Here is a 14316-nt window from a genome sequence, read left to right as displayed (position 1 = left end):
AGACTACCATAAATGAAGCAATAGTGTGTGAATGGTTAGAAAAAGGGGCAATGTAAAAGGAAGAATTTTTCTGGGTGTATTCAAGAAATGTCACAGGGGAGAAACAGATCAACAGAAGACAGAATAAACATTGGAGTTTAATCTACTGGAGATAGTTAGCAAGTCTTTTCCCCCAGACAGATCAATTCCTCTTGTTACTCCTGTGTATTTATCAAACACTTCTCAATTTTTTTTTATTTTTTTTTTTTAAGATTTTATTTATTTACTTGACAGACAGAGACCACAAGTAGGCAGAGAGGCAGGCAGAGAGAGAGAGGAGGAAGCAGGCTCCCCGCTGAGCAGAGAGCCCGACATGGGGCTCGATCGATCCCAGGACCCCAGGACCATGACCCGAGCCGAAGGCAGAGGCTTTAACCCACTGAGCCACCCAGGTGCCCCAACACTTCTCAATTTATTTGATTTGCTTAGTGCATTAACACCAGGAAATAAGGTACAACTAAAAAAAAGTTTATTAATCTACTAATCAGTAAATTAGCTTTCCAGTTTGTAAAACAATCTCTTATGCAATTAATTAGGAGGAATTAATTCTCATAATCTGATTAAGCCTGAGAGCATACATGTAACCAAGTTTCTAGAGTTACTATGCCAGGGACCAGACCCTGGTAACACAACAGAGTTCTGCAAGGCAGGCTACAAACTCTAACCTACACAGCCAAATCATCTTGCCAGAACTCTCAACAGGATATCACAATGTTTCAATAAAATACAACTATCTGAGCCTGGGTGGCTCAGTGGGTTAAGCCTCTGCCTTCGGCTCAGGTCACAGTCTCAGGGTCCTGGGATCGAGCCCTGCCTTGGGCTCTCTGTTCAGCGGGGAGCCTTCTTCACCCTCTCTCTGCCTGCTTCTCTACCTACTTGTGATCTCTCTCTCAATCTGTCAAAAAAATAAATAAACCTTTAAAAAAAATACAACTATCTTAAATTAAAATACATGGACTTCAGGTTTTTCTGATTTCTAATTAACACCTATTTCTAGGTAGATCTAGATCTTTTTATTAGTTAAAATGCAATGACCTGCAGGTTATTCCAAATTTAAATTTTTGATCTATAAATCAAATGCTTTCTCTAAAATCCAGTCAAGATTAACTTCTATTTTTTCCCTACTAGAAAATATTTAAAGAAAAAGCAAGTTGTCCAACTAGTTGCAAAATTATTATTAGCAGCAAATTGATCATTGAGAGGTAGAGGGCACTTTTTCTCCTTTCCATTCAAGGAAAAGATGACTAAAAAGCCTGATAGTTTCCATTCCTTACCTATCCAACCCTTTCCAGGTTGTGGATTTCATAACCTAGAATTTATCTTCAACTACGACATCTACTGATGCATGAATCTTAAAGGTAAACAGGACATTGAGAAATGAGGGCTCTGTCCTTATGGTGATTAAATAAACAGTATACAATTAATGATTACTGATTGTCTTGTTTCCCACAAACTAGGGTAGATTGATTTCAAAGAAAAAATACATATTTTAGTCATTCTTACTCTGAATACAACTATAACCATTCCTCATGAAAAAGCTCTTCATTGAGTATGAAAATAACTTCCTCTTCTCTGAAAGACCTACTTTCAAGAAAATTGCTCAAGTTAATCATTACATAAGATGAACAAAGAAGGCAGAATCAGCCTAAAGCCAAGAGTTCAGGGAAATTTTTCTGGGAAATCTGCCCTGGAGCACAACAACAAAAAAACCCACTTCACTCAGTAGTTTCAGTTTATCAATCTGAAAGCCTCCTGTACTTTAAGGTCATATACACACAGTCAAAATGTAGAAAAGAATGTCCATTTTAGCACTCTTTTTATATCAATGTCAGCTTTAATATCTATTTTACATACTTATACTTATCATCAAGTCAAATAGAAATACTTATCTATTGTTTCTATCTGGGAATAATCTGTTTTAGAGCAAAGGCTAAAAAAGTAGGAAAGGCAGATGCATATCCTGTTGGCAAAATCAGTGTATCTAGATAAAATCCATCACATGATAGCCCAGAACTACTTAACTTCTCAGTTTACATAAACTGGCAAATACAAGGAAAAAAACCTGTAATCACAGTAGGACTTTAATCAGAAGAAAAACAAAGATTTTTACCTCTAGGTTTTCAATTCTGTATTATTTTCATCTTCATTATAATGGTTAACACAGATTGAATACTGTCTGCTGCACTGAACTCATTTAAATCTCACAGCAGCCCTACAAGTTAAGTAGGACTCTTACTATTAGTTCCATTTTACTGAATAAGCCAACTTAAGTGACTACCCGTCATCCCCAGGCTACACAGCTAGTAAATAGTTGAGCCAGAGTAAAAACCCAGACACTCTGCTTCCACAAATTCACTTTACTTCACTGCCTCTCTGCAGAACACTTCTTCATAATCGCAGATGCTCTTAATTAGGTTGAAAACAGTTGCTACTTAGAAACTATCTAACAGAACGTTACCATGACCACCACTGTGAAATGAACTAAATCTTTAATAGAACTAATTTTTATGTAGAATTTTATCTAGCTGTCTGTGGTTGTCAGTCTTACCTGAACCAATTCTCTGTATGCAGACTTAGCAAGGTTATAAGGTACTAAAAGATTAGACCCAAGAAAGTAGAGAACTTCCAATCCAGTAAAAATCATAGCAAATTTGTTGATGATAACAATTGTCTCCAGAGGGACAAGGCAGAGTCGTGCTAGCAGGGGAAGCATGTGAGCTGAAAAGAGCCAAATCTGCTTCGTTTTCATGACGCAGGAGCATAAAGTACACACCACCAACTGACCTAAAATGGAGAGAACATATTTAAGATTTGGTATCCACAAAATAAAAACAAAAGACACTGCTAAGAAAATGATGACACAGCTGTTGAAGAAGTCTAATTAAGATCTCTTAGTTAATAACTTAAATCAAATTTTTACCTCACCTGACCAAAATTACATGTTCACATGTTCTGTCACTTTTGAGCACCAACTCCCTAGCTAAGTACTGTTATGAAAAAAGCAGCACAAATATCCACTGGTCTTCACCACATTTTGGATGACATATATAATATAGAAAAAGGCTTTTTTAACATCTAACTAAATATTATAGTTATTCAGTTACTACTGTTTATATACAGCTCTTTTTACAAGGGTCCTCAATATTTAACTGTCCTGGTCTATAGGTGATAGTGTAAAATTCCAGAGATACAGTTACTTCTCTAAGATCACCCTCCAACAAAACTCATTCTGAGATTTTCAAGCTTTAATTGCTTTTACAGGACTATGCAAGCCCTCTTTCTAAATGACTCAATAGTGAAAGTCAACACTAAAAAATTCAAGCAACAAATTCTTCCCAGAGGATTATGTATGATCATTATAGAAGAGTTAGAAAATACAGAGAAATAAAAACAGGAAAAATTTTCAATCTCTTATAATCCTATCACACAAAAATAGCTTGTTAATACCTTTGGTTCATTAAACGAAGCACTGCATAGAGAGCCTTAGCATTGTATCTGAAACCTAGGTATGCTTGATAAAAATTAGGTATTTGGGGGCACCTGGGTGGCAGAGGTGGCTGAGTGTCTGACTCTTGGTTTCAGATCAGGTCACGATCTCAGGGTTGTGAGATCGAGTTCCGGCATCTGGCTCCACGCTCAGTGCAGAGCTGGCTTGAAATTGGCTCTCCCTCACCACCTGCCCCTCCTGCTCATGTAAGTTTGCTTGCTCTCTCTCTCAAATAAATAAATATTTTTTAAAAATCAGTTATTCATACCGTTACCCTTTTCAGATTTATTCTATGCATGTGAACATACACAAATGTTTTCTAGGAGATTACAGTGTACATACGATTTTACAATCAGTTTTTTTCAGGTAATACATATAATGTATGTATGTCTCTCTCTATACCAGAAAGTATATATACATGGTTGTTTTTAGTTGTATGGTTCATTACACTAAATCCATATGACACAGTACTAACATATGTCTGTTTTCAAATAGTTCATAATTATAAAATGTTTTGTTATGAATAAGCCTATACATGTATGACATCCTTGTATAAACTATTTGGAGCACATTTCCCAATATCTTCTTAGACTAAATTCCTAAAAGTGAAATTACTGAGTCAAAGAACTATTTCAGGCTTTTGACACATACACTATCAGACTGCCCTACAGAACAAAACACCCAGTTGTACACAGTGCCCGTTTTCCCAACGACTTGTCAGCAGTAAAAATAATTTAAGGAAGGGTAGGGCAAGGAATATTTCCTAAGCATTTTAAAATTTGCATTTGCTGATTGCCAATTACAAATAAGTATAAAAAATTATTTGCAATTATTTGGTGAAATACTTTTTCACATTCTTTGGCCATTTTTACTAGAGAAATGTAGGCTTCTGGAATTCTCTGATCAAGATACTAATTTCCTTTGTCTTATGACTATATATTTTCCCAATGTGTCCATTTGAATATTTTAATACTTTTTTTCTGCTATAGTATAGGATATCTTACTATAAATGGTCAAACTTATCAATCTTTTCTTTGATGGTTTCTACCTTTGGTGTCATGGTTAAATCGCTTGGGTCCCCCTACTTAAGATTATACAAATAATCACCTACATTTTCTTTCAGTATTCTTTAATTTAAAAACTAATACATTTGAGGGGTGCCTGGGTGGCTCAGTTGGTTAAGCATCCAATTCTTGATTTTGGCTCAGGTTGTGATCTTGGGGTCATGGGATTGAGCCTGGCATCAGGCTTGATCCTAGGATCATGGGGCTTGATCCTAGGACCCTGTGATCATGACCTAAGCCAAAGTCGGATACTCAACCACCTGAGCCACCCAGATTCCCCCTTGTTATTCTTTTCAGTGATCTACTCTGATGCCAATACCACACTGTTCCATTTCACTGACTAGACAAACCTCCATAGATCCCTTTAGAACTTCCTGAAAATTCCTGAACCTGTTATCTGCCAGATTAACTTGAGAATCATTGAGTCAATTTCTCTTCCTTCTTGCCAATGAAAAGCAAAACAATGCTCTGAGATTTTAGTTTTGTGTTCAGTCTATATTACTATTAAAAGAATACAAAAATGGGGGCGCCTGGGTGGCTCAGCGGGTTAAAGCCTCTGCCTTCGGCTCAGGTCATGATCCCGGGGTCCTGGGATCGAGCCCCACATCAGGCTCTCTGCTCAGCAGCGAGCCTGCCTCCCCCCTCTCACTCTGCCTGCCTCTCTGCCTACCTGTGATCTCTGTCAAATAAATAAAATCTTTAAAAAAAAAAAAAAAAGAATACAAAAATGGCATCCATTTTTACACAAAGCTGAACATTTATTAAAAAATCTACCATGTTGTAACATGTGGTATTTTCTTCTACAAAGTATTAATCTTAGCCTTTAAAGAGCTGATATTTAAATAATGTGAAAAATAGCCATAAAAGCATAAAAGGAGGAAAACCCATATTACTAAAAACAAACAAAAACAAAAAGCAGAGGAAAGGCCATCAATTGAATTATGAGAACATTTTAAAGGACAGAGAATGAAGAGGTAGCAGGCAATTAACTTCACCAGCCACTACTCTTTCCCACACCCTAGAAGGAAGACCAAAGCCTACACCTTGAAGAGAACCAAGAACAGGTTCCTGGACACCAAAGCAGAAGTGAGATGCCCATATGAAAAGAGGGGATTAACACAAAAGCCTGTACCCTGAGAGATAAGATCTCTCTAGATATCCAAGCACTGCTGCCTTGTTTATTGTCACACATTCTAGTCACTAACAACAGCCTCCCCTACAAGGGGAGGTTCCTTTTCGGGGAAGATGATCAAGTCCAAGCAAAAACACATACAAATACTCAAAACCAGCCAATTCCACTTGAACATCAACTGTGAAACATGCCAGTTGGTAAATCTAAAGATTCCAATCAACAACTTAACTTACTTTAATACAAATGATCAGTCAAGGACTCCTAGGTATTTAAGTAAAACTTATGCTTTAATCAGCCTCAGTGAGGCCTAGGCATCAGTATTTATAAATCCTTGTTTAATATAACCAGGTGTTTCAAATCCAGGTTTGAGAAAACACTACTATCCCATGACACACAAAGACCAAAACAAATAGAAGAAAGATCTCAGGGGAAATGGATAATTCAAGGAATCAAAGAAAGCTTCAAATAGATAAATGATATATCTAAGAAATAAAAAGGCTGTCATAGTAAAAAGAAGCATTCAATGAAAACAAGTTCCTGAATATTAAAAATATAAAACAAAAAAGGTACAATAAAAGGTATGGAAGATAAAGTTGGGAAACCTCAGAAAGTAAAACAAAAGAGAGAGAGAGAGAAAGGAAAACAGAATAATAAGTAAATTAGGGAGTCAATGTAGGAGGAACATTATCCAGTTGACAGAATTTCCAGAGAAGAACAAAAGAGGTAATAGCAGGGAAGATATTATTGTGACTTAGAAAGGAGAAAGGCCTCTGGAGAACTGATACAGGACTGTGGAGAGGAGTGGTGCAGGAGAGAGCCAATTTTCACCATAAAATTGCGGTAGGTCTTGGCTTTTAAAAATAAGTATATTTCTTTGATTAAAAAATTAGCAAAAACTCGAGGCGCCTGGGTGGCTAAGTGGGTTAAGCCTCTGCCTTCGGCTCAGGTCATGATCTCAGGGTCCTGGAATCAAGCCCCACATTGGACTCTCTGCTCAGCAGGGAGCCTGTTCCCCCCTCCCCCACTGCCTGCCTCTCCACCTACTTGTGATCTCTGTCAAATAAATAAATAAAATCTTTTTAAAAAAATTAGCAAAAACTCTAAAAGAAAGTACTTGGAGGAAATGCTTTTAATATTGGGAATGATTAGGAATTTTCACCCTGGCATATCTTATTTCTCTCACTGTACTCATAGCTGTGATATTTAAATTTCCTTGTTCAGCATGATGTAAACTTCCTCTACACTCCGAAAATTCCCCTAAGTCTATGCCAGCACATTCAGTACTCAACTCTGGGGTTACAGGCTTCATTTATCTTCTTTCATAGAAGAATATGACTCATAGGCTAGGATCCTCTATAAGAAAAGACCACTCCTCCTCCTATTTAGGTGAAAGGAAGGAGTGGAAATCTTTCCTGCAGCAACAGAAGAACTGGAAGCTGTTTAAGTTGATATACCTATTCCAATCAGCAATTCTAAATAAATCAAAATCACAAAGTAAGCTCTTAATGTCAGGATTCCACTATTAGAAATAGCTCCAAGAAGTTCGCAACTCTAAGAAATGATGGCGTATTAATATTACTCAGTTTTTCATTAAAAGTTCATTAATGAAATGGAAAAAATGAGTAGAAAGTACTTGCTTATGGATTTTATTTCCAATTAACTGAATCTTAATTGAGTAAACAGAGGATCATAGCCACTGATAGGAAAATTTAAGGAGATGTTTCAAATTTATACTATATTGCATCATCACAGAATAAAAAATAATACTTGACAAGCTTTCTGACCTAGGAAATATAGCTGACATCTAAACAATTCAAGGGTTGGGGGGCCAACAAGCTGCACAGTTGAAAACACCTGCATAACTTTTGGCTCCCCAAAAACTTAACTGCTTACATAGCCTATTGTTGACTGGAATTCTTACCAGTAACAGTCAATTAATACACATTTTGTATTTTATATGTAATACATACTGTACTTTTACAATAATGTAGGCTAAGGAAAAGAAAATATTATTTTAAAAAATCATAAGGAAAAGCAAATACATTAAATAGTACTGGATTTTAAGTGGATGACCCACGTGTTCAAACCTGTGTTGTTAAAGGGTCAGCTGTATTTTCACACTTGAATGTTACCACTATTGAATATACCAACTCCTAGGATACAGTTATAAAGCAGTATTTTTTTCCTCTTATTGTCTTTTAAAATCCACTCTGTGAAGGAAGACTAGTGTTCCCCTGTCCCTAAGGCAAGTCCTGTAATTTTTCTCATCTAGCTGAGGTTATAATCTCAACTGAACAACAGCCAATACTCTGAAACTGATTTAAAGTTGAGGCTTCTCCTTTACTCCACAGCTCAGGCCTCCTACAGGACTAAAGACTGAAAACCCACAATTGTGAGAGAGGTGGGAAGGTTATGACAGGCTTTGTCTTCTTTCTCTAACAGCACCATTGCCCACTCTTCCTGACTTATCCAGGGTTGAAGTATGTAGGGAAGGAAGAAGGAGAGAGAAGTAGGAAATTCTTCCTCGCCTATGCTCTTACAATGATAGGGTGTGGGTGCACATGAAGCTGGAGCATAAAAAAAATCGCCTTGGGGCGCCTGGGTGGCTCAGTCAGTTAAGCTCTGACTCCTGACTTCTACTCAGGTCATGATCTCAGGGTCATGAGATCGAGAGCCCTGTGCTGGGCTCTGCACTAGTCATGGAGCCTGCTTAGATTAAGATTCTCTCTCCCACTGCCCCTCCACACCACTCCCCATTCGTACTGGCCCCCACTTAAAAAAATTTTTTTAACTCCTTGCCTTTTCTCCTGTGCATTTTTGTGGGCTCTTCTGAGATTGTTCCCATCACTGTGGCTCTCCTAACCTTACTGCTTGTTATATACCCTCAGTTTTCAGTTCTTGTCTTAACTCCTGAAAATTCAATCCCCATTGAAATCTTCTTATTCTTCTAAAGGCACTCTTAGAAGGACCTAAAAAAATCCCATGGACTCTTGGGGGCCCTTTTCTAGTTCACAGGAAACTAATACCCTTGGCCCACATAGATTAGAAGATACAAGAGAACTCCACAAGACATTTTCACTACGTCCATAGTCAGAAAATTCAAGAGCCAGCCAGCCCACTGTTGGCACTGATATCTTATTAGAATTATATTACGAGCCACATTTTAAATTTTTAACCTTCTGGTAGCCTCATTTTATAAAAAGTAAAACAAGAACAACAACAACAAAAATCAGGTGGAATTAATAATATATTTTATTAAACCTAATATACCCCAAATATTATCATATAAACATTCAACATACATTAAAAAATTAACAAGACATTTTGCAACCTTTTTTATACAAAGTCTTAGAAATTGGGTGTATTAGACTTACAGAGTATCTTAATTTGGATTAGCCACATTTCAATAGCTACATGTAGCTAATTTTAGATGGTGCAGCTTGAGATTTTACAGGCCTGGGTCAGACACCAGTTCACAGTATCCCCCCTAAGCCACAAAAGACATGTGACTCTCCAAATAGTCTACTGCTGAATTCTTGACATGTGAACGGTTGGGGAGGTATTTCAGAGAAAAGAGCTCTCTACAGAAATCCTCCTTTTCTAATATTCAGCCTTTTATCATCCTCTCTATGGATGAGTTTAAGAGTCACAAAATTCGTTTTCTCTCACTTCCTTTTTTGCAATTGTCACAGTAGGTAGGGTCACTTTGGACTGTATCTACACTGTTTGGGGTTATTAGCCAATATGCCTATTTTTAACACTGTGCTACCTAAATATTTCAATTGTGTCTCAAGTTCTTGATGTTTCTGGCAATTTATTTTTGACTAAAGTGATGGCTTTCAATAACAATAAAGAACTTTAAAACATTGTATATTTAATTTTAATCTCACAAAGTAATAACTAGCTTTATTAACCTTCCAAATAGTTAAAATATCATTAAAAAATACAAGCACCTATAGACTATGTATGATTTTAAGCATATAAAGAAGATAGTAAAACTAGCTGATCCCCACCTACACTTTTAGTTCTTTTATAATACTTACCTATTAAGGCTGTGGTAAACCGATTCATGGAGAGAGGTTCTAAATACATTGGTCCTTCATAGGCAGACTCCAGTTCACTCCTGACATAGTCCCTAAATAAGTAAAATGGTAAAAATAATTTAGATACACTCCAAGCACATACGGAAAAGAAAAGCAGCTAAAGCACAGTATTCTTATAAAAAGCATAGTATTATGTTAATGACATCTCTCTCCGTATGTATACTGAGAAAAAAATTAGGTATAAAGAATTATGTAAGGATGGACTTCATTTCCTTCTTCTATGCAATGGATCAGAATTTACCAAAAGTGAATTTTATGATGCAGAAAAGACAACCAAAGCACTACTTTATGGGATTTTCTTTCTTCCCAAGGCCTTATTAAATAACTATTCCCAGTAAAAAAAAACCAGAGACACCATCCCTTAACCCTACTGCTTAACTGATAATACTACATCAATAGTATTACATCAAATTTCCCCTCTTTTGGCTCCCTTCCACCATCCTGCCTATCTTATTTTCCCCAAAGTTTTATCCCCACTTGTACTTGTACTTAGTTACAAGTAAATCACAAACTAGTTAGAAAACTGGCTCACAGCAGAACAATCCTTAAAAACTGTCACTTTTGACTCTTTCAAGAATCTAAAATTAGGTTTATAACATGTAAGTAGGCTACAGATTTATTTTGAAACAAATTTTTTTAAAAGATTTTTTAAAATTTATTTGACAGAGAGAGAGATCACAAGTAGGCAGAAGCAGGCACAGAGAGTGGGAAAGCAGGCCTCCTGCTGAGCAGGGAGTCCAATGCTGGGCTCGATCCCAGGACCCTGAGATCATGACCGGGCTGAAGGCAGATGCCCAGCCATCTGTGCCACCCAGGCGCCCCATTTTGTAGTAAGTTTTAAATCACATCTACTATTTCTTTTAAAATTAAATTCATTTAACATGTGAGTACTGAGAAATAAGATATAAGTAGGAAAGAGCCTTTACAAACTGAGAAAACAGAACTTCCAGTGCACATCCAGGAAGCACAGGAAAGGAAAATTTAACTTACTATCAGTAAGCTAAGTAGTAACACTAGAAGACTATGGTCTTAAGTTCCTGACAACAGATAAGGAAATTTGTGTAAAAAAATTCTCCTCTTCTTCAATTACTGAATGCTTTGTTCATTGTACTTAAAACAGTTTGAATGTTTCTAGTATATCTGAACAAACCCATGGCTGTATTTACTTTTTTCATGAAATTACTTCCTATTAGGCAATCAAGTTGAAATCCTTTAGGGTAGCACAGCCAAATAAGACATGACCCTTACATAATCCGCAAAGAGAGTACTGCCCAGAAAAAAAAAAAAAAAAAAAAAAAAAAAAATCAAAATTAAAAACTAAAATATATTTTATGAATGGAAGTAGTTTGGGGGACAACTAGAAAAAATCAATAATGGACCTAGATTCATGGGTGATTTGGCAATTTTCTATCATTCTTTGATGACTATTTATAGCAAATAATAAATCAATAGTCTCTTTTTACTGAAATTCTCAAGAACAATGATTTTAATGCAGTGGTTGTCAATCAGGGGTGATTTTGACCCTGACAGACATTTTGCAATGTCTGGAGACATTTTTAGTTGTCACAATTTAGAAGGGCTGGGGCTGCTGTGAGCGCCAGATTAAGAGTGCTGCCACAACATTCTACAGTGCATAGGACAGCCCCACAACAAAGGACTACCCAGTCCAGACGTCAGTGGCTGAAACTCTGTAAGAGGCATAAATACTATATATGCAAATTACATATACATACCTGATTACTACATTACTAGGTAACTATCAATGTGAATTTATCATATTTTACAAAGTTTGGGGACAGAAAACTGAAGAATTGAGAGAATTATGAAATATAAATTAAAATACACATAAAAATATCACTTAACATTTATGAAGTCTTTGAAAATACTATTAAAGAAAGAAATTTCTATTTGAAAAGCTCTAACCTGAGTCCTAGGCCTCTAAAGCCAAATAATTTCTTTGTGGCCACAGCAGACCCCCCTCCAAGAGGTCCAATTACAAAGAGGGAAAACCCACAAAGACAAAAAGCAGATTGATGCTTGCCAGGGGCTGGGGGATAGGAAAATGGAAAGGACACATAACGGGTACTGAGTTTTACCATGGGGTGATGAAAATATTCTGGAATTAGATAACGGTGATGGTTGCATGACGTTATGAATTTAATATATACCAATGAATTGTTCACTTCAATTTTATGTCAATTCAATAAAAGGGGAATAGGGGTACCTACAAAAGCCCTACTTCTCTCTCTCAGGAAAAGCCAAAAGTTTCTCCCAAAGGGCTCAGTCCCCAGTAGATCTCTCAAGTGGAGTGGGGGAGGGAGAGAAATTGCAGAGTTGGGTTCCTTGATGTCTTCTCTCCCTTGTTTGCTTTTGTCATCATGTTAGTGATGTTTTATATATAACACAGCAAACTCGCTATTCACAATTTCTTATTGCTGAAACATTTAACGGTTTTGTATTGTTTCCTACTATAGTTTACCTTTTTTTACAGCTTCTTTTGCCTTTTAAGAATTCTAACTTCACATAATGAAATTTGTAAGGAAAATTAACATTCTCTATACTTTTTCTTTTAACCTCAAAAAGAATTTACTGTATACATAATAAGTTGCTAGCACACTGCTACACTCTGGGAACACTACAACAGACAAGAGAGACACAATCCTGTTAGCCATGGAGCTTAACAAACCAGGAGGAAAAACAAACATCAAACATACTATTTAATCTAATAATTAATTATAGTTGTGATAAATGCTATAAAAACAGAGAATGATTTTCTTTTTAATTCTTTTTCGGTATCCATATTTCATGACGTTGTGATTTGACAAGATTATAGGACACTAAGGGAGATGTGCCTTCCAGAAGAATAACCAACCTTCAGGCCCTAATGACAACACCATGGTATTAAGCAGCTTCCTCCCACTAGCTCTCTGTGGTGCAATCCACTAGGACCCTAAGAATAGCTCTCCTCAATGCTGCAACCTCCCCCATTAATGTGAGACCTGAGCCATTGAACCAATCATCCTACCATAAAAATTAACACCTTCTCTAGGCAACTTAGACCCTTTCTCTTTTGTTCAACTCCTATCTATCAAGCAGTCCTTCAAAATCCTCCCTGTTTGGCTGACTCACCAGTAAGCCCCACCTCAGCAAAGAGGGCCAGGCCCAGAAAGCCTGTAATCCCTCTTTGGGCCAGCTGAGCTAGGCTTACCAGAGCCAGGGCAGTGGCTTCAGTGAGGGCTGAACTACTGGTCTCAGAAGGAACAATGAGCTGTCCCTTCTGAAAGAAGAATCTGGACTGCATCCCAAACTGTATGGAAGAACTAAAACAGGGATCAATGTTTGAACAAAGATCTCTATATCTAAGTTATGAACGACTTCACAGCATCCCACGCTGAGAACGAAAACTTGATTACTCAAGTGTCTCAACAGAGTGGGTCACTCACAATGTAAATAAGACAGTAAGCCAAATAAGAAGGATCCAGAAGAGGTACTGTGCAAAATTCCATGAGTCATTTTAGGCCAAAAATTAATCTGATGCAACAGCCATGAAATTCTAATTTTTAACAAAATTTAACAATTCTTTTAAGACTGAATCAGATGAAATGTTCAAAAGCAGTATTTGATTTTTCAATTTAGATTTTTTTAAAGCTGTTTAAAAAAGTTTGTTTTTTTTTTAAATCTAGAACATTTAAATAGTAAAATGTATTAAACTTGTCAGAAGCAAGAATCCCTGCCATCTACTTATAATTGAAAAAATCCTTCCTTTCTTAAACTTTTTTCATTTGTGCAATTTGTGCAATACTGACAATCAACCCCGAGCACTAATAAACTAAAGACTGAAAATCTACTTCTCTGATCCCCTGTGCTAGCCTATTCCCCAGTGACTAAAACTGTTTGGGGGCATAAGAATATGTGAGATATATGAAAAGGGCCTCAAGGATAACTTGCAATTAGAAAAATTCTTGCTATAAGGAGAAGCATACAAGTTACAAAAAAAACAAAACACACACACACACACACACACACACAAAGTAACAACAAAATCTAGAAGCTTACCAAAACTCACCAACTGACCTTGTAACAATCTCTTAAGGAACCTAACAACCTAGAACAATTTGTACATTCTGGCCACTTAATGCTTTCAAACTGTTAATTCCAGAGAAACCTAATCTACTTTTACAGAGAATTAAGCCGTGAGCTCTCAAAGCTTTCTTATGCAATATGTGCAAACAAAAGGCACTGCAATTTAAGGGATCCCAGGTACTGAGATGTTCTAACACTGGATTTGAGTATCTACTATACCCTAAACAATGTGCTAGTAATTGTTCATTTACTTACACTGTTCTTTCTTAGCTTCTTTGTGACCCCCTACAGAAATATTTAGTGTCTGGAGCAGATAATGTTCGAAAGAAGAAAATATATAAAACACTGAAATGGGTCAATTTTATTCCTGTCAAAATTAAAAGCTGGGTACAGAACGATAAAATTCAT

The 14316-nt window shown here is 36.6% G+C and overlaps 1 protein-coding gene across 4 annotated transcripts in view; it reads right to left on the bottom strand.

Annotated features, from left to right (window-relative positions):
• Window positions 1-14316, bottom strand: part of LOC111140798 (ring finger protein 145) — a 56312-nt gene that overhangs the window by 19083 nt on the left and 22913 nt on the right. For all 4 annotated transcript variants that reach the window (XM_022492976.1, XM_022492973.1, XM_022492975.1 and 1 more), the window contains 2 exons: window positions 9766-9857; window positions 2588-2823 (listed from right to left, as the gene is read on the bottom strand). In XM_022492976.1, coding sequence (XP_022348684.1) covers window positions 2588-2823; window positions 9766-9857 — 328 coding nt within the window. The remainder of the gene's footprint in view (window positions 1-2587; window positions 2824-9765; window positions 9858-14316) is intronic.

Source organism: Enhydra lutris, unplaced genomic scaffold (assembly GCF_002288905.1).
Source record: "Enhydra lutris kenyoni isolate GAN:26980312 unplaced genomic scaffold, ASM228890v2 scaffoldscaffold5, whole genome shotgun sequence".
NCBI lineage: Eukaryota > Metazoa > Chordata > Mammalia > Carnivora > Mustelidae > Enhydra > Enhydra lutris.
The sequence above is the reverse complement of the archived record's forward strand: the minus strand, read 5'-3'. Positions and strand labels throughout refer to the sequence as shown.